The sequence below is a fragment of the Acanthochromis polyacanthus genome, chromosome 9 (genome assembly GCF_021347895.1).
Source record: "Acanthochromis polyacanthus isolate Apoly-LR-REF ecotype Palm Island chromosome 9, KAUST_Apoly_ChrSc, whole genome shotgun sequence".
In the NCBI taxonomy this organism is placed as follows: Eukaryota; Metazoa; Chordata; class Actinopteri; family Pomacentridae; genus Acanthochromis; species Acanthochromis polyacanthus.
In genome coordinates, this window is record NC_067121.1 from 35,470,206 (window position 1) to 35,489,287 (window position 19,082).

Here is a 19,082-nt window from a genome sequence, read left to right on the forward strand (position 1 = left end):
CTTCTTCTTTTTGTATGATTTGCTTCCTTTTCCTGATTGCATCTGTCTGTTTATGTGTAATATAATCGAGCATGTTCCTTTTCCAGGTTCGGGAGATGCTACGAATGCGAGACTCCAACGGTGCCCGAATGCTGACGCTCATAACGGAGCAATTTATGGCAGACCCCCGGCTGTCGCTATGGAGACAGCAAGGCACGGGCATGACGGACAAATGTCGGCAGCTATGGGATGAGCTGGGTGAGAACACAGCGGCGTAAAATACACAAAAAACACGAGCAGGCTTCATTTTCCAAACTGTCAGGTCAGCTTGGTTGTTCCATCAGTTCTGCAGGTCAGACAGTTTAGCACAAGTGTCCGTTTGACTCACGGTTAAGACAAGCATCAAGTCGCCTTGTCGGGTAAACGTTCATCTCGCCGGTGAGCTATTAGCTTATCCAGTGAGCTGCCGCTCCTTCTGCCCAGGCCTCTGCTTCCGCTCCCCTCACAGAGTGAATGATAAAGGCTGCCGATCAATACGGCTGCTCAGCTTCTCTGCAATCAATCTCAGCATTTAGGAGGTCAATAAGAACACTTCCCGGGTGAGCTGGGGAGATCATGACACAGACGCAGACAGAAATAACAGCCAGACGGTCGGGGTTTGACCGCCTGATCATTTCTTCTTTCCAAGAGACGCAAATGTCTGGCAGTTGACACAGGTGGAGGGTTATTTATGTAGAACAGGTGAGTTTAGCGCAGGTCAGCGGAGAAGGCCACCGAGATGCCTGTTGGGAATACTGATATCATTTTAATTTCAAAATGTGACAAACTCTTTGGGACTGATGGACGACATTTCATCTGTGGAGCTCGGCAGAGTTACTGGCTGAGTCTTCGTCAAGATTGAAATTTTGTACGGGGTTTGATTTTGTGAAACCTTCACTTAAAATGGCACGGTTGTGATAGTTTTCAAGGTAGTTATGCAATAAAAAAGCTGCACATTCTTCAAATTTTCAGACACAAAACATGACTGTATTCAAAATGACTCACTGGGTTGAATTTAGGTTTTAACTGCCAGTAGATTTTTTATTCTCAGTATCAGTTTATCTGGTATTTCCTTTCTTTATTAGATCATTCATTATTTAGTCTATTAAACATGTGAATAATGTTTAATTAAAGACACACATCACAGTTTCCAGCTTAAGGATATCACCAATTTGTTTGTTTTGTTCTAACAACAGTCCACATTTTTAAGATGTTCAATAGACTATATGGTCACTCAACAGATTATTAAATGATTTTCTGTTTTTCGACAGTGTTTTAAGCACAAAACTCCATATTTGTGAAGCATTCAAACTCAGGAATCACAATTACTTTTCATTATTTTTAGTGCAGAGTCACAATAACTTGCAACAAATACTCTGAATTATTAAAAAGATGTAACCAAGAACAAACCAAAGAGCTTTGTTGTTCTACAATTGCATAGACTGAAATCAGTTAGCCAGGTAGCGCCCGGTTTGCTAGATTTCACTTGTTGCAACTCTAGAATCGTGGTGTGTCATTGCTTCCTTTCTTTTCTGGTCATATAGGGCTGTAGGAACACAAAAAATAAAGTTTTTGCAGCATTTCAACAATCAGGCCGACTCTAACATAATGGCGGCACATAAACAGCTCCTGCTCAGCTCACTCAGTTAGGATCACCCTCTGAAACAGCACTCCAGAGCCTCTGCCACCGATGCATCCTGACCTCTCACCACCATCTCATCCCAGGTGCATTGTGGGTGTGCGTGGTGCTAAACCCCCACTGTAAGAGCGAGGAGAAGAGCAGCTGGCTGAAGCAGCTGAAGAAATGGGGGGACATGGACGTCTGCCCGCTGGAGGACGGCAACTACGGCAGCGAGCTTCCGAACATCACCAACGCTCTGCCGCAGAGCAACCTCGCACAGGGTCAGCGTGGAAACACACACTCACAAATATGGATCCATTATAATGAAAACATGCTTTAAATAGAAGCAGGAGCACAAAGTATGCAGCATATGTGATTATTTTAGGAGATAATCGCTAACTTTAAGCCGCTCGTGTCGTGTCAGACTCTCTGTCCAGGCCGAGGAGGACGGTGTTCAGTCGGGCCATCGAGGCCTGCGACCTCCACTGGCAGGACAGCCACCTCCAGAGAATCATCAGCAGTGACTACTACATGTCTCCGTCCTACCAAAGAGAGGGAGAGAGTCTGCTGTTCAACCCACAGGGCCTGCCGCTGTGGCTAGGTACAAGCTCAGAAAAACAACTCTAGTTACCTGGGTCAGCATATAACTGAGGGACTTTTGAAGTCCATGGGATACATCTTACATACATTTTTATTAAAGGTAAAAAAAACACTTTTTTGTATTCATTATGATCATGTCTCTATAAATTCCATAATTATTTATTATGGAAACAGTCACTTATTAATAAAAAATGACTGGATATCACTAAAATGTCAACCAATTACCTATCTAAATTTAATAACCACCTTCTAATTAGCTAAACAAGAATAAAATGAGCTTATTCAAAAATAATTTCCTCCTGAAGAAAAGACTGGAAGTCTCCAAGGCTTACTAAGTGATTTAATATAAAGTAGTGTGCGAGTCAAGTGTGGATTTATGGCATGTCAGCAGGTTTACTACAATATCTTCATAAATAACTTTCAATTTTTCTCACTTGTATATATAATATTTAGAAGAATCTTTCTGTAAAAAATGCCACGTGGTGTTTGGTCATAGGCGGCCATGTTGATTTTAAGCCTGAAAACAGTAAAAATGTCGACTATGATACCTGTCAACTATGTCACAAAAAGTCCTGCAATTATATATTGACCCACCTAACGCATCATTTGCACTGTGCAGTATGTAAGCGCAAGCATCTATTATGATTTATGTGGTCAAATAATATCCATATCTTTAGGCTACAAACATGCATTGAGCATCACACGTGCTCTTTGCATTACAAGGGTATTAAAAAACTTCATTTTCAGGCTGAAAGATAAGAGTTTGTGCGACAGTTTGACACACACACACAATCTCTAATTCTACTGAAAGCTGACCCAAACTCACACTCAGTCACTCACACACATAGGCTGTGTGTGTTTGGGTCGCTGATCTGCTGATATTGAGGCCAGTATCTGCAGTAAGCAGCTTCCAGCTAAGATCTGTCAGATTCTGCAACTTAAGCCAGCTATCAGACACACACTGGCTTTCTGCTGAGACCGCACTGTGTGTGTTTGTGAGAGAGTGTGTGTGTGTGTGTGTGTGCCATTACTAAGTACACTGTATGTCCCTCAGTGTGGAACCGAATTTGTGTGTCTGTTAGGGAGAAAGTCGGTGGTAAAAGTTTGAAAGGAAAATGCGTGTGACTGATTGCAGGAAGGTGTTGTTTAACTCTGTGTTTATGTGCGTTCGCTGTGCTGACCCCACATTATCGCTCTGACCACCGCACAGATCACGTCCCGACAGCGTGCGCTCGCGTCGACGCCCTGCGTTCCCACGGTTACTCCAGGGAAGCCTTGCGATTGGCCGTCGCCATCATCAACACCCTCCGCCTCCAACAGCAGAGACAGATGGACATCTACAAACACCAAAAGAAAGGTAACACAAGCTGTGTTTCAAACATTTGATGTATTACATTAGAAAAAGTGACTGGAAATGATGAAATTAAAAAAGAAACTTGTCAAAAAGGTATTTACATTCACTTGAGTTGGGACATGGAGACACTTTTTTCAAATAAGTTCTTACAGAGAAAACATTTAGCTCATATGACTGGTCAGCTGTTTCTACATGTTTTATTACCTTTGCCTCCGGACAGCATGATTTTCTGAAGACTTCTTTCCATTTTTCTCCCACAAACTGCCAAAGTTTTGTTTGTTTTATATTATTCGTGTTTTTCAGGCAGTTCAAAGTCGGACGAAGGCCGTCTTCTACTCTATGTATCACAGCTGCATATTTTTTACGTCATGTAAAGAGTTTGCTTTGAATTTACATCACCATTATACGGAAACACGGCTACACACAGGCAAATATAAACAAATAATCACATAATTCATCTTGTAGAAGCAACACTTGCTACAGCTCAAGTATATTCACTCAGGAGAAATCTAAAAATGGGTAGTTTAGGCAGAAGCATCCTGAGATGTGGAGATAAAATCAAAACCGCCAACGTGGCAGTTTGATTGACATCATGCTTATGCCTTAAGCTCACAAATGTTGTCAAATACATATTTCTAAGCACGATAAATGACAGATATGATCGAGGCACGATGAAACGATTTCTGGTGGAGCAACATAATACACACAAGTCATCAAATAAAAACGTGGACACGAAACAAAGGTGATTTTTCCGTGGCAGCGTTTTAAGGTTTTTGTAACTCCAAAGCCGCATTTGAAGTGTCCATACAGCGAGGCTGAACAAAAAAAAAAATCATTTTAATAGCAATAATAATAATCTGCAGTCCTGCATTTGGCAAGATAAATGCAAAAAGGTGGCGATACAAATTGTTTAAAGAATGTTTTGAGAGAGTCTTATTAATTTTGGGGAGTGTGCTCGGTTCTCTTATTGCCCAGTCTCTGAAAAGCACTGTCGTGTCTGTTTTCCGGAGTCATTGCAGCACCTCAGTCGTTCTAACTTCGACTTTTCTCCCTGCCTTTTCCATGCTCAGAGCTTCTCCAGAGAGGTGTTACCTCCACCACTAATCTGGAAGGCTGGGTGGGTCATCCCTTAGACCCGATTGGATGTCTGTTCGTGACGCTGACAGAAACGTGCCGTGTGGATGACGACAACACCATGGATATTGGAGGTATAAAAACAAGCATGTGGTTCTAGTTCGTTCTTTTCACCAAACACATTTATTTTAATGCTCCTGAAGGGCACAAAAAGGACGCCATCCTTTATGATTTCACTTCACAAACTACATTTATCGTAGGGATAGCAAATTTGACAGATTTTTTACATGTTTACAAAGAAAAACAGCTGTTGTCTTTCCTTCTTTATAGTACTTTATTGGTAAACTAATGTGAAGCACAGAAACTATTCATAAAATAAGTGGAAAGCTGACTGAAATTGCCAACAATTCTACTGATAAACTACATCAGCAGTGCTTTAAAATAAATGCTAATGTCATGCTGTGACAACATTTTCAGCCAGTATAATGTTTATAATGCATATATCCTGATTGAAATCCTTCACCCACTGTTTAGTCTGCACTTTAGTCTACCTGCTGTCCTTTAAACCTACACGGCAACACAAAGTCTGAACTCGAATACATACCCAAACCATGAATCTGCCCCCAGGCTTCTTACACGACAGTACATTATCTGCTAAACACAAGGTATAACTCCTGGCACACTTCACCAGCTGATGCACCGTAATCCTGAGCAGGGGTGATCGTGTTCACCAGCAGTGACTCATCACACAACAGACTCCACGTTCTTATAGGAGGATCAGGCACCATTGTGCTGCAGACGGCCATAAACTAGCAGAGCATGAATGGATCGTGCTGGAACACCCTGCTCATTTAGACCACTCTCCTGTTGTGTGTGTGTCGGGTATGTATAGAATCCATCACCATTTGCATTTCTCACTCTGCCCATAGGTTTTTTTTGCACCAGTGACCACTGCCACGGAGCAGAATAGGGGCTGGGTTTTCCCATTGTTACCAGGCTACAGGGAACTATTGTCAGTTCAAACAATGCTGACCACTGGCACACTCACCAGTGCATATATCAGTGTGTGTGTGTGTGTGTGTGTGTGTGTGTGTGTGTGTGTGTGTGTGTGTGTGTGTGTGTGTGTGTGTGTGTGGTGGAGACAGAACGACAGAAAGAATTATTGTCTCGTGTTGTTTTGGGAATCTGGGGAGGGCGGTATGATAATTTTGCGTGCTTGTGAGTGTAGCCCGGTCACCATGCTTTCATTCCCCATGGAAGACAGCTGGGAACATCTGTTCTAAAGGGGGGCAGATCTGGACTCAACGCCACCCAATCCACACGCACTTTTCTCTCTGAGCTTTTCAAACCGACCAATCAATCGACTGGCCGTGGGCAACAGAAAGGAAAACAAAACGAGCGGTGGGGTTGAGGCTGCAAGGCCAGTTTCCACTTTTCCCTAGATTTCTACACACACACACTTGATACTCAGATATCCTTGGAATAAACAGGATTTAGAGGGATCTGTTGCTCAGAGGGGATTTAAGCAGAGTGATGGGGGGAGCAAGAGGGAACAAATGGACACCAATCAACAGCTGAGGCTCTCATGGCATCTGTTCTCAGTTATAGTTGTGAAGCATTAGCGCAGGGCAAGCAGCCATCTTAGATTTGTGAACACAATCGGCCATGCATGTCACACTGATAGTACACCACACACAGCTTTTATCCAACATGAACGTAAGTCATCCCAGGCTTTGTCTTCTCAAAGATCTTCACATCATGCCTCTGCGCCGGTGTGGATCTCAGGAACGCCTTCGAGGAATTTTCTCACAGTTGACACAAACATTCACTTGGACTCGATCATAAACTGATTACATTCTCGCGGTCAAAAGTCACTGTGACCTCCCAACGCGTTTTTGGCCGTAACTCAAGAATTCATACGTTAATTACAAGGAAAATGTGAGGTGATGACATTTTACATCCACAACATCAAATGTGAGCTTCACTGTAACATCACAGCGTTCTTCAAAAACACCTTTCTGGACAACTTTCAACTTCACACATTTCATCTGATATTGAACTGGGTGCTTTTTTGTATTATATCGGTGGTTTTACACAGCAAGAACTCTGTGCCAATCCTTAGCTCCTCTCATTCATGTAGCAAAACAGTAATTAAAACCAGACTGATAGATATTTTTACCCATATTTAGATTTATTCTGATTGTAATTTTCATGCCTAAAACACTTCAAAACTGAACACCATAGGCTGTAAGCCAGAAAGGGGCAGTATGTGACGACTGAAATGTATTTTTCTGACCTTTTCTGTTCTCAGTTATACCTTTTCAATGCTTGAGTCTTTGTTTTCCGCCTCCTTGTTTCTTGGCTACTTGAATTAAACAAATGAAGCAGAATGAATCTGCCACACAGAGCACAAGAAAAACCACAGTTTTCTCTTTCTCTTTCTTTTTAGAAGGTGACCCCAGACCTCCAGTCTACCACCATGTGCCAGTGTGGGGGAGTCCAGATGGGGGGGAGTCCTACCTGACCCTGGCCTTGGAGGTGGCTCTGATGGGGATGGGCCAGCAGAGGATAATGCCTGAGGGACTGTACGCCCAGGATAAGGTAAAAATATATGCATTTTTTAACATGATCTGTAAGTGTTCAGGCACTAAACTCATTTTTTGTTAACCCTCATAGGGACCAGAGTAATACTGGAATGTTTTTCTTGCTCACTAATGCTAGCTGAAACACATTTGTGGTTTATAGAATACTTTAAAATACCTGATGTGAAATTGCCTGTCGCAGACGATGTCGCCATGATAGAAAATCACTATAATTTAGCGTCTGTTTGAAGTAAATGCCAGGCAAAAAAAGAGAAAAGGTCGCGGCATTTTTGTTTCCAGAAAAATAAGCAGAAAGTCACAGTAGTTAAGTTCACAGTGAATTAGAATAAATCCAAGGAACATTTCTTTGTGTAAATGGTAATCTCCTTTAGAGGGCTTAACACGGCCGTCACAGACCTTTCTTAATGTCACCCGAATTAGCAACAATATTAATGTTTTAGGCAAGACTTGCATTTAAAACCAATCACATGTGTGAAAGAACCAGATCTTTGGCTGGAATCAATTTCTGTCATGTGTTCTGTGACAAAAGATATGCTCAGATGTAAGAGTGCGAGGTTTTGAAGTTCTCCGCTGGTCCTTTAATGCCTTTAAATCAAAATCTCTTCTTAAAAAGGCAATAAAACTTCAAAGAGTTGAGATCTTTTCTGCTACATCATAAATGTGACTTACTGCATGTGTTGGAAATCGACTGTACGGTTACAGTGAATGCTATTCGTGTGTTTTCGACGTGTTCTAGGTCTGTCGTAATGAGGAGCAGATTGTTGCAAAGCTGCAAGAACTGGAGCTGGATGATCTCCTGGTTCAGACGCTTCGGAAACAGGCAATACAACTACTGGAAGGTACAGATACCACAACTTCCTCTTAAAAAGCGTGTTTCCTCTGTGTTTGAGCACCCAGCTGTGTACATTTTCTTTCAAATTTCAAATTTTGAGTTTGAGAGGCCGCTTATTTCAGTCATTGTTTGCTGATATTTTTATTTTTTTATGGCATTACTTCAGATTTTGAGACTTCAGAAATGTTCTCACAGTGTATCTGATCCATTTCTATCGTGTGGCTAAAAAAACTTGATCTATAGTAGCGATTAAGCTAAATCAGTGCGCCACCAAGACAATGCCTCACACTGAACGGTACACTTGGCACACTTATAAAGATAGATCACACTGATTTTGTCTTTCTCTTGGCTCCAGCTGGCCCGTTCAGTGGTCTCGGTGAGGTCATCCACAGGGAAAGCGTTCCAATGCACACCTTCGCCAAGTACCTCTTCTCGGCCCTGCTGCCTCACGACGCAGATCTGGCTTATAAGGTGGCTCTACGCGCCATGAGGTCAGTAGTTTCCACTCACTGCAGAATTTAACAGCTTTGGATTGAACCTGCTTTATGCTGCGTGTTTAAACATTAACATCCAGTTTGCCGTTGTCAAATGACTTGACATGATACCCGTCATGCAAGCAGGGCCACTGTCAAAATGAATAATAGGCTTTATCTCGGGACGTAGCGTTGTAAACTCAATTGTCTCCTGGCACAAAGAGGATCTTTGCCTCTAAAGTCAATGCATTCCTAATTGCTTTGCTTTAACTCAGACGATAAATAAGTTCGAAGTGATTATGTTGAGACAGCTGAAGTTTCATTTATGCTCAGATTACAAATGTTAGCCGTGTGCACTGGCACACAATGCAAGATGAACATGAATGCAGGAGCCCTGCAATAAAACCTTTAAATGTTATTTATTTGATCAGGGACCATTCAATTAACATAGAAAACGTGTGATGTCTTGCGTATAGAGTGTATCGCATTGAGCTAATTTTCAACTCCTGCCCGTGGTTGGGCTTTTCAGTAAAAGTAAACAGAGAACCAACAACACGGATAAAAACAGCACAGACAACATTACACACACACATAATGACACAATCCACAGTCAGTCAGATCTTAGATGTCATCGGTGGGTACTTTCTTCGCTTTTGCTGTAAAAAATTTTTAAATCAGCAAACATGTTAATTTCATTTGGTAATGCGTTCCAGATGTGACAGCCTTTGATTGAAAAGGCTCTCTGTCCAAATGCAGTTTGGGGGTAGAGAGGTTTAAATGCTCATTTCAGGGGCTAATTTACACACAAAACCTACAAATTGTAGCACAGGACTATATTAGTATTTGCTAGGTTGCTAGGTCTAGATACATCTAACTAGAGTGTACAGAGGTGGTATAGTCTGGTAATGTCTTTGTTTTGGTAATTACTGTCATGAGGTTTTAATGAATGCAGTGTCTGAAACTTCTTAAGTTTTATGTTAACTCTTTGAAGCCCAAGCAGTTTCTGCGGACAGTTTTTTGCTCCCGTCACGTTTTTACTCACTGTGAGCAAATTTTTCTCTGCAGTATAAAGTCCTGCACATTTATGGAAACAGCACAAGCATGACTAGAAGAAGAAAGAACTCAGAAATGTCTTTTGTACAGTACGATTCAGTTTTGATGCCATAACTGAGAAAATAGAGAAAAAAATCTAAAGTTGAATTCATCGTGTGCATTTCCACGTGCCCACAAGTGTTACTGACACTGGAAAAAAATAGTGGCTCAACACACTACAGACATTTGACTACTTAACTTTCCTGCATTACTCTGCACATCAGCCCTAGAAACATATTTCACAGTGCTAAATGTAGTATCTTCCAAAAACTTGCTAACAACACACTCCTCTTTACAGCATTTTTTAACTATTCTGTATTTACTGTATTGACTGAGCATGTTTTAACTTTGCTCTGTCTGTTTCGCCTTTCAAACGTGTCACTATGTTTTCAGAGAGTTGATGTTTCTTTGCATTTTTCTCTATTTTCGTGCATATTTTAGTGGTAAAATTCATCTTAGATTCCATTGTAAGCCTGAAATGAGCACCAAATAAACGTTGACTGGTTTTGTCCGTCAGGCTGCCGGTTCTGGAGTCGTCGGCCGGTTCCGGAGACGTCGGCCACCCTCATCATGGCATCTCCATAGTTCCAAGCAGATACCCGCGCTGGTTCACACTGGGACACTTGGAGTCCCAGCAGTGCGAGTTGGCCTCAACTATGCTCACTGCTGCTAAAGGTACCGTCAGCACATCCACTTATCACGCAAATCGCCCACTCAGGTGGTACTCTAACGCAATCTGCTTGTTAAAAATGCATCAAGATCTTCCTCTTTATTTCGTGTCTGCAGGTGACATGTTGAGATTGCGGACGGTGCTGGAGGCCATCCAGAAAAACATCCACTCCTCTTCCTTAATCTTCAAACTGGCCCAAGATGCCTTCAAGATTGCCACGCCCGCAGACAGCCCGCCTGATATAACCCTGCTCAACGTGGCACTGGAGCTGGGACTGCAGGTACTGAGCGTGCACATGAGAGGGAGAGTGAGTGTAGGCGGAGTGTGAGGGCGAGTCAGTAATTTTCACAAATCATTTCACCGCAGAAAAGATCTGAGCATTGGTCACCAGTCAAAACATGCAACGGTTTCCTTCAACTTGTAATTTTTGCAGGCCTCCACAGCCCCACTACAAATTAACAGAGAAAACATCACACAGAGTTTCACCGTGTTTGATGAGGAGAAACCACATAATTTATGGGTACCACAGTAAACACAGGAAAACCCTTCAGATGATCAGGCAGCAGTGTCACTGTGGCTTCTCCCGCCTCTTTCTCCTGGTATTTAGAGTATCGCCAGTATTCCTGTCAGCAAAACTGCTAATAAAGTGCTCAGAATGGAAGGGTCACAATTAATCATGTGCAATTATGAGCATTTTCTGGATACATCTGTCATCAGAGGAGACGTCGAGCTGCGCTAACTGCTAAATTATGGAAACCACACATAGCATGGCTGTGTCACATTCCCCAAATGCCAGGGAGGTATTGAAATGTAAATAGTTTCTCATTCCCTTTGTACTAAAGAGTGGGATCAGTAAACATCATATTCCCTTTGTGGTTTTTTTTGCAGGTGATGAGGATGACTCTGTCCACTCTGAACTGGAGGAGGAGGGAGATGGTTCGCTGGCTGGTAACCTGTGCCACTGAAGTCGGTATGTGCCAGCTCTTCACCCACACCGCCGACATCCCGCCAGTAAAACAGGATTCACGCTCTAATTACGGCCTCCATCGTGTGTTAGGAATCCTCTCTTTGGGCTTTAAGGCCGACTCTGACTTTGAATTGAATGAAAAACCCAGCAAGTGTCTGGCTGGTCCACCACAAGGAGAGAGAAATACCATTTTCCCACAAGTTATTCCCTCTTTGATATTTTGATGATGGTGCAGCAGAACTCTGTCTGGCACGTCGCTCTGTCAGCTAAGGAAGAGGTCACGTTTATGACTGCGTAACCTTTCAGCAGCAGAACCTCAAATGACCCAAAGTGTAATGAAAAGATTAAATGAAAACCAAATCACATTTATAGGAGACACAAAATGCCCAGCAGTCTGGAAGGCGGCTGTGATTTCAGCTGCAGCATCCAGCAGCTTGTGGATGGTACAGAGACAATTTTGCCTCACATTTCCATTAAAAATAACATTTTAGAGAAGCGATATGGTTTCTGTACCCTCACATATCACTTAATTATTTACATGCATGTGTAAAGATGAAGCAAGTTGGATGGTAGCTTCAGTGTAGAAAACACTACAAGAAACAGCAATGGTGAAAATTAAGACCAAACATTTTCTCAGCAACATGTGGAACTAATTTCCATGCAACAACTGAAAAACATGGCGTCAAATTGTCAACTTGAGACTTAAGAACTATTTTCTGGTTAAAGCATGTATAGGTGAATTTCTTCAATATTATAACTTGCCATTGTGTTGGGCAGAACATGCAAGGACTTAGTAGATCTGTACATTGCAGAATTAGAAACTGTGTTAATTTACATCTAAGCCATTGTAAGGAAGAAAGGAATTATTTATATTATACACAACTTTATTACATAGAGACGAGTACAGAGAGTCCTTGACTTACGTCGGAGTTCCATTCCTACAGATCGATGCAAGTCAATTTTCGCTTTAAGTCGGAACTCCAGTAAAAATGTAAGCAACACCGTTATGTGCATAATGTGTATATCTAACAGTTCTTTCGGTTTCTTCGAAGCACTGCCATCAGAAGAGTTTGACTGACACTGGGAGCCATAATGAAGGGCAAAAAGTTAGCAAATGTAGCACAATCCAAGGTGGCTACAACCAGAGAATGTAAACAAAGCTGGCGACATAATCGCCCGCTCCACTTGTCAACTGGTTCCATGTAACCGGTTCCAACATAATGACGAAATGCCGTACATTAAACCTGGGACCAGCCCATAACCAGTTCCAATGAAATGCCATAGGTCGATGATGTCTTTAACCGATGACCCCATTTTTAATGGCTTAATCAATGACCAAAGAGGGACTTTAAAATCATTCAGAAAATAAACATGAATATCTGCATCATAATTTCCAGAAGTTTTTGATTTTGTTTGCTCAGACTAATAGTCAAAGGTTTTGAAACTCTGACAGAATGAGCAGCGTTTCTTCAAGTATCTGTTGAAGGTGTTCTAAAGTGCGGAAACATACCAGAAGTTATTTGTTTTAAAATTAAACATATAAATGAGGATGTAGCCTACATACACAACATAAATGCGTGGGTATTGCTTTGTAACTGAAGGAAACAGGTTCATATCTCTTTAGAGGAACTCTCATGCTGACCCCCATGTCCCATCAGGTCTGCGGGCTTTGGTGAGCATCCTACAGAGCTGGTACACTCTCTTCACACCGACCGAGGCCACCAGCATCGTGGCGGCCACCGTCATGTCCCACAACACCATCCTGCGCCTCAGCCTCGACTACCCCCAGCGGGAGGAGCTGGCCAGCTGTGCGAGGACCCTGGCTCTGCAGTGCGCCATGAAAGACCCCCAGAACTGCGCCTTGTCAGCTCTGACGCTGTGCGAGAAGGACCACATTGCCTTCGAGACGGCCTACCAGATCGTGATCGACGCGGCGTCTACGGGTATGACCTACTCACAGCTGTTCACAATTGCGAGGTACATGGAGCACAGAGGGTACCCGCTGCGATCCTTCAAGTTGGCCTCCCTCGCCATGACACACCTTAACCTGGCCTACAACCAGGACACACACCCGGCCATTAATGACGTGCTCTGGGCCTGCGCACTCAGCCACTCTCTGGGGAAAAATGAGCTTGCGGCCATTATTCCCCTGGTGGTGAAGAGCGTGCATTGTGCCACGGTGCTGTCCGACATCCTGCGGCGGTGCACCATGACGGCGCCGGGTCTCGCCGGCATCCCCGGTAGAAGGAACTCTGGGAAGCTGATGTCCACGGACAAGGCGCCGCTGAGGCAGCTCCTGGACGCCACGATCTCAGCATACATCAACACCACGCACTCTCGACTGACGCACATCAGTCCGCGGCACTACGGGGAGTTCATAGAGTTCCTGAGCAAAGCACGGGAAACTTTCCTGCTGGCACAGGATGGCCACATTCAGTTCGCCCAGTTCATAGACAATCTGAAACAGATCTACAAGGGCAAGAAGAAACTGATGATGTTGGTCAGAGAGCGCTTTGGCTGACCTTACCCCTCCCTCACAGAGACCCTCTACCTGGGAAGTAGTTCAACTTATTTGTTCCTATTTAAAGTTTGTTTTTGATTCTTTGTATTTTTACTTTTTATGTTGAGCCATTTGTTGACTAAGTCTTAAGTTTTTGTCCTGTTTTACTGTTTTGTTTCTTGAATGTGAACCAGGAAGTGTTCGCAGTACATTGCTCTACTTCACTGAGACTGCAAAAAGGGGGGGAAACGGCTTGAAATGTCAAAGAAGCAACAAGAAAAACAAAGGATTTTCCTTCCAACTAATGTTAAATCTAGTGTGAAAAAGTCAAAAGATTGTGAGGACAAAAGTAAATGGAACTTTTGTCTTTCTGTGGCACATGTAAAACCAAATGATGTTGGATGGGGCGTATACTTTGAGCCAGGAGACGCTTTCAGCTGGGGTTAAGAAGAAGAAAAAGAAGTGGTTTTAAAAGTGGAAGAAACATGTCATTCCAACAAAAAAAGCAAACCACTGAGGTCAAAAACACGCGTAGTGTTACTGTCATACCTCGACTGTATTATTTGTCAGCTTTAACTTCTCTGTCAAAAAAATGGCCTCTTGTTTCATTCAGGGCATCTTAGCGTAGAGAGGGCAGAATACAGAATTACACATGTGTGGGTCTCTTTGTAGAAGAAGTCAGCACCGGCAAATTTACCAACCTTCACCTGCTGGTTTCCGAAGAATAGCTTAATAGGAGGAACCATGATGCTTCACAGAGTGCATGTTTTTAAATCCAGAAGCATGACGGTGACGTTACTCAGGCCGCTCTAGCAAAGGTAGAGTAGTCTAGCCTCCATGTGCATATATACTTAAATATATATACAGTATATCTCTCATGTCCTCCTATAAGCTTGTTAACAGTGACAAAATTAAACTGTGATGAACAGTGGGGTCACAGTATTCCCATCTCCAGAGACACCACTGCACTGCTGTTCAGCTATTTGTGGCCAAAACTCTTTGAAACGTGTAAGACTCCAGCGGTCACTTTCCACTCGCTAGGTCAAGATTTAGTCAACAAGCAATATAAGTCAAGCCTCTGCTTCATGTTTATCGCTTAGCGGCATTAAGTTGTTTTCTGCCAGGAAGCTTTGGAACCTGTCGGGACTTCGTTGATTTCATTAGCTGTCTGTTGCTCGAGCCTCTTTTCCATCACAAGAACCTTTCAAACCTTCTCACTGTAGTCTGACTCAACAGATGTAGACTGCAGGTATAAGCCTAATTTCTCTTTTTGCTCTCTCGTGTTACCTTTTTCATTACGTAAAAAAACCCAACAACCTCAGAGTTCTGGTTTTGCAACAAATTTAGATCGCACTAAAAGGTAGTTCTGCTATTTGTTGCCTAGTGAATCATCTTTTAATGAAATTTCTCAAATTCTTGTGTGCAAATGCAGCAAATTTGTGTTTAAACCCAGCCGGCATTATCAGAAATTATACTAGCTGTAGCAAGTGATAGCATTTTTTGTGCCTGAGGATAGGGTACAACATTAATAGCTTTTAAAGGACATGGATGACTTGTCTAGCATCAAAAAACAGTTAAAATAATGTTAGTTCTATGCATTTATACCCCGCTTAAAGCTGAACTAATTAATATTTAGATAAACATCATCTTTTTGACAGCCTGAAAATTTACCTCATTTCGACCTTCAGGTTTTATGATACTTGCAGAGCACCAAACAGTCAGAATTAGTAGTTAGCCAGCAAAGGTTTTAGCTTCTTTAGGGGCAAATATTTTCCTAAGTTGTCAATAGAAACTAAAACATGGCAATTATAGGAATGAAAATTGAACTTACATTTGTTAGGTTGTCAGAAAACTATCTCTACATGATTGCTATTAATGTTAACATATTTAGTAGCAACTGTTTGCTAACATGCTAACTAAGCTAACTTTATAAGGTGATAATACATTAATGTAGCATTTTAGCGTATTCTGCCTTCTAAAAAAATTCAACTTTGCCTAGATTTTTAAACCCTGCATATTTACTATTTTGCTTCAAACTGCAAAAGAAGAGAAATTACCAGCTAGCTAGTGAATATAGTGAAGGTTTTAGCTTCATAATTGTCAAATGTGTTTCTAAGGAGTCAACAGAGACCAAACTAGAGCTAACATGAGAATAAAAAGCGCTAGGTGGCCAGAAAATCATCTCAATGAATGCTAATATGGTTGCGTTGCTGTGTAAATTAGCAAAGGTTTGGTAACATATTAGCTAAACCAGCTTTATAAGGGGATAATACATCAATGTAGTGTTTTAGCATATTCTGCTGCCCCAAAATCACTTTTACAGCCTGCAAATTCACAACTTTGCTTCAAATCACAAAAAAGTCACTATCAGCTGGCGAACATAGGATAAGTTTTAGCCTCTTAGAGGTCACATATTTTTTCTAAGCAGTCAATAAAGACAACACTATAGTGCTAGGTGGCCCTAAAAACATCTCTAAGTGAATGCTAAGAATCCTTTATTGCTGTGTAAATCAACAACTGTTTGCTTACATGCTAGCTAAACTAAGTTTACATGTCAGTGTTGGGGTCCTAGCTTAATCGGCTGCCAAAACACTAAAAGTATTGATGGTTTAAGTCATGCTAACTTTTAAATTGATAAAAAAAATGTAGCAAAAGGCTACTGCATTAATTGCACTTTTCTTTATTTCGGCTAAAGCAAAACTAAACATGTTTAATTTCAAGTTTTTTGCTCTTGTGATGGAAAAGGGCTGAGAATCTACTGGCTGTGATCATTGTGGACTGTGAAGATGAGTGTCTTTCTCAAAGGGTTGCAGACACACAGTGCAAACACTAGAACTACCGTATATTTTTTGACTTCATCGTACGTATGCGAGACCACACGGCTTGGCACAGGAAGTTACTATTTTCCTCCTCACGCTCCCTTTTCTTACCCAGTGGCAAAGTGTTGTTGTTAACGGCAGTATACAGTACAGCAAGAGCTTGAATTCTTTACTGGTCGGACTAAACGTCATCGTACAAGCACTTCACACAAATACCTCTTCAGTACGTTCCTGCCTGCTTCAGCATTTATTTATTGATTGTTTAATGACTTTGTATGACTGAATAGGAATCGCAGACACTCAAACAGAACCGGGGGATATTTTCAAAGATGAAGAGAAGAAGGATTTTTTTTTAACAGAGGAGCATTTCCTTGTCTGCTTTTACATTCCATGAGAGCTACCTTCACCCAACTATCTGGGTAGTCAGTCACAACTCTGGGCCTTTTTTTGATCTGAAGAAATGCAGATAGAAGAATGGAAACAAGATTTAAAAAAAAAAAGGAAAACTGAGCAAGAAAAGAAAGAAAAGAGAGGCTAAACTCAGTTCTCAGGGACATCACTTAAAGAAACAAAACAAAAAGTAGTAGCATTAAGCATTTAAGATATTGTAAATATTAAAGTGTCAATTCAGAAAATTGTAAAGTTATAATTATTTATGATAAGTATGTTACGTGTTTGTTTTTTCTTTATTTTTATGTTTTTCGGCGGGGTGTACTTGAATTGTTTTGGACGAGGGGAATTTGACAGCGTTTTTTGTAAGAGCAAAGACTTCAAGGCATTTCTCAGGTGCTCCGGTGTACATTTCTTTCCGTTTGTTTGTTTGTTTTTGCTATAACAACTATTATTATTATTTGTACTTTCTTTGTATTTTTTTTTTAATTTTGCAAAGAAAAAAAATCTGTTTTCCAAAAGGAAGCATGTAACTTTGGAGGTGAGGAAAACTGAGGAAGGCATTCATTTGTAAACAGATTCGTACTAAACCTATGCAGAACCACTTCGATGGTCTTGTCACCTCTTAAAGATCCCCCCTTAAAAACTTAGAGTGGACTGAACCACTGTTAAACAGAAAGAAGGGGAGGCCGGTGGATAAAGACGAGACCCGACATGCTTGTATTTGGACAATTGCGCTGCAACATTTAGAGGAGACGAAAAATGAAAAACGGTGGAAAATGCCTTTGTGACCGATCAATGTACAAAGTTTATTTTTTTGCTTTATTTCTGTATTGTTTTTTTCTATTATTTAATCAGGACTCAAGCCTTTAGTGTCTTCTCAGAGGTGTCGTGTTGTGTGGTGACACCGCAGTGAGACAGAACAACACACAAATGTCAGAAACAGCGACTATATGAACAAAAGAGACGGCCTGTGGACGACCTTGTGTTCATTCCTTGTCATAGTTTTTTTTTCTCGATCGCTTTCTCGGCTCCCTTCAACCTTCACCTCTGTGATCTCATTGCCATAGATTTATTTTTGACGTCGTGAATTGCCTCAGTTCCTCTCACGTGGGGAGGATTTTGGATTTGAAGTGATGCATCGAGGTTTTCAGTGCTTCCTCAGTGCATTGCAGCAGCCTTTCTATCCACACAGAGGATAAAAAAAAGGATTCCTTGGCTACTACGTTACAAAAGAGGAGTATTATCTTACCACTTGCTTAACTCAGAAGCTCCAGTCACCTGCCTTTACGTGATGCATTCACTGACAGCGTTACAAACAAGTTCCTCCCTCTGTGTTCACCGTGTCAGCCAGTTCCTGAGGTTTTTCTTATTTTTCCCTGTCTTTTTGTTTGTAGGAACGTACTATTTGCTGGTAGAGATCTAGTTCACCTACTGTTTCCCAGTTTGTTTGTTTGTTTGTTTTTGGATTCTTTCTAACTTAAGGGAAAAATGAAAGTGTTTGTTGCCTCTTTGTGCTACTGATTATAAAAAAAGGTATCTCCAGTATTTGTTGCCACAGAAGTATCATAGCTTATCATCAACACTTTTTTTTTGTAATTTTTTTTGTGCGACTTCTTGAGCTACTGTCTATAAAGCGAGAATTTATTACTATTTATGTAACGCTACTACCATTTTATATTGATTTGTGTTGGAATCTCAGTGCTTTTCTATGAATAAAGTGTGAAACACGTTACTCTGACCTCTTTTTTGTGTTTGTGTAGAACTACTTTAAGTTTTTACACTTATGTCTTCTATTTTATTACATTATATTGTAATTTTAAGTTAACTACACTATTGTTGTCACGTTTTTAGACAACTGATTGAAATCTGACCAATATAGAATTAAATTTTGAGTGAAATCTCCCAAGAAGTAAAATAAATGCAGATGAATTAGCTAAAAGGCAGAACTTCTAATAGGCGAGACTACGGTAATCAAATGAGGCACTTTCACAATTGCGTCTTAAGTGTTAACTTCCTTAAATTTGTTCTGTTTTTGCTCTCACTTTCAATTTATTTATTTGTCAGAT

General features: G+C 41.3%; 1 protein-coding gene across 1 annotated transcript in view; it reads left to right on the forward strand.

The window, feature by feature from the left end:
- zswim5 (zinc finger, SWIM-type containing 5) overlaps nucleotides 1-18,748 on the forward strand; it is a 76,121-nt gene extending 57,373 nt beyond the window's left edge. Inside the window, exons 5-16 of the mRNA XM_051953260.1 lie at nucleotides 87-237; nucleotides 1,744-1,920; nucleotides 2,064-2,240; nucleotides 3,450-3,596; nucleotides 4,664-4,801; nucleotides 7,117-7,268; nucleotides 8,007-8,109; nucleotides 8,458-8,593; nucleotides 10,185-10,342; nucleotides 10,454-10,617; nucleotides 11,226-11,307; nucleotides 12,963-18,748. Of these exons, the coding sequence (XP_051809220.1) occupies nucleotides 87-237; nucleotides 1,744-1,920; nucleotides 2,064-2,240; nucleotides 3,450-3,596; nucleotides 4,664-4,801; nucleotides 7,117-7,268; nucleotides 8,007-8,109; nucleotides 8,458-8,593; nucleotides 10,185-10,342; nucleotides 10,454-10,617; nucleotides 11,226-11,307; nucleotides 12,963-13,825 (2,448 nt within the window). The 3' untranslated portion in view covers nucleotides 13,826-18,748. The remainder of the gene's footprint in view (nucleotides 1-86; nucleotides 238-1,743; nucleotides 1,921-2,063; nucleotides 2,241-3,449; nucleotides 3,597-4,663; nucleotides 4,802-7,116; nucleotides 7,269-8,006; nucleotides 8,110-8,457; nucleotides 8,594-10,184; nucleotides 10,343-10,453; nucleotides 10,618-11,225; nucleotides 11,308-12,962) is intronic.
- The last annotated feature ends 334 nt before the right edge of the window (nucleotides 18,749-19,082 follow it).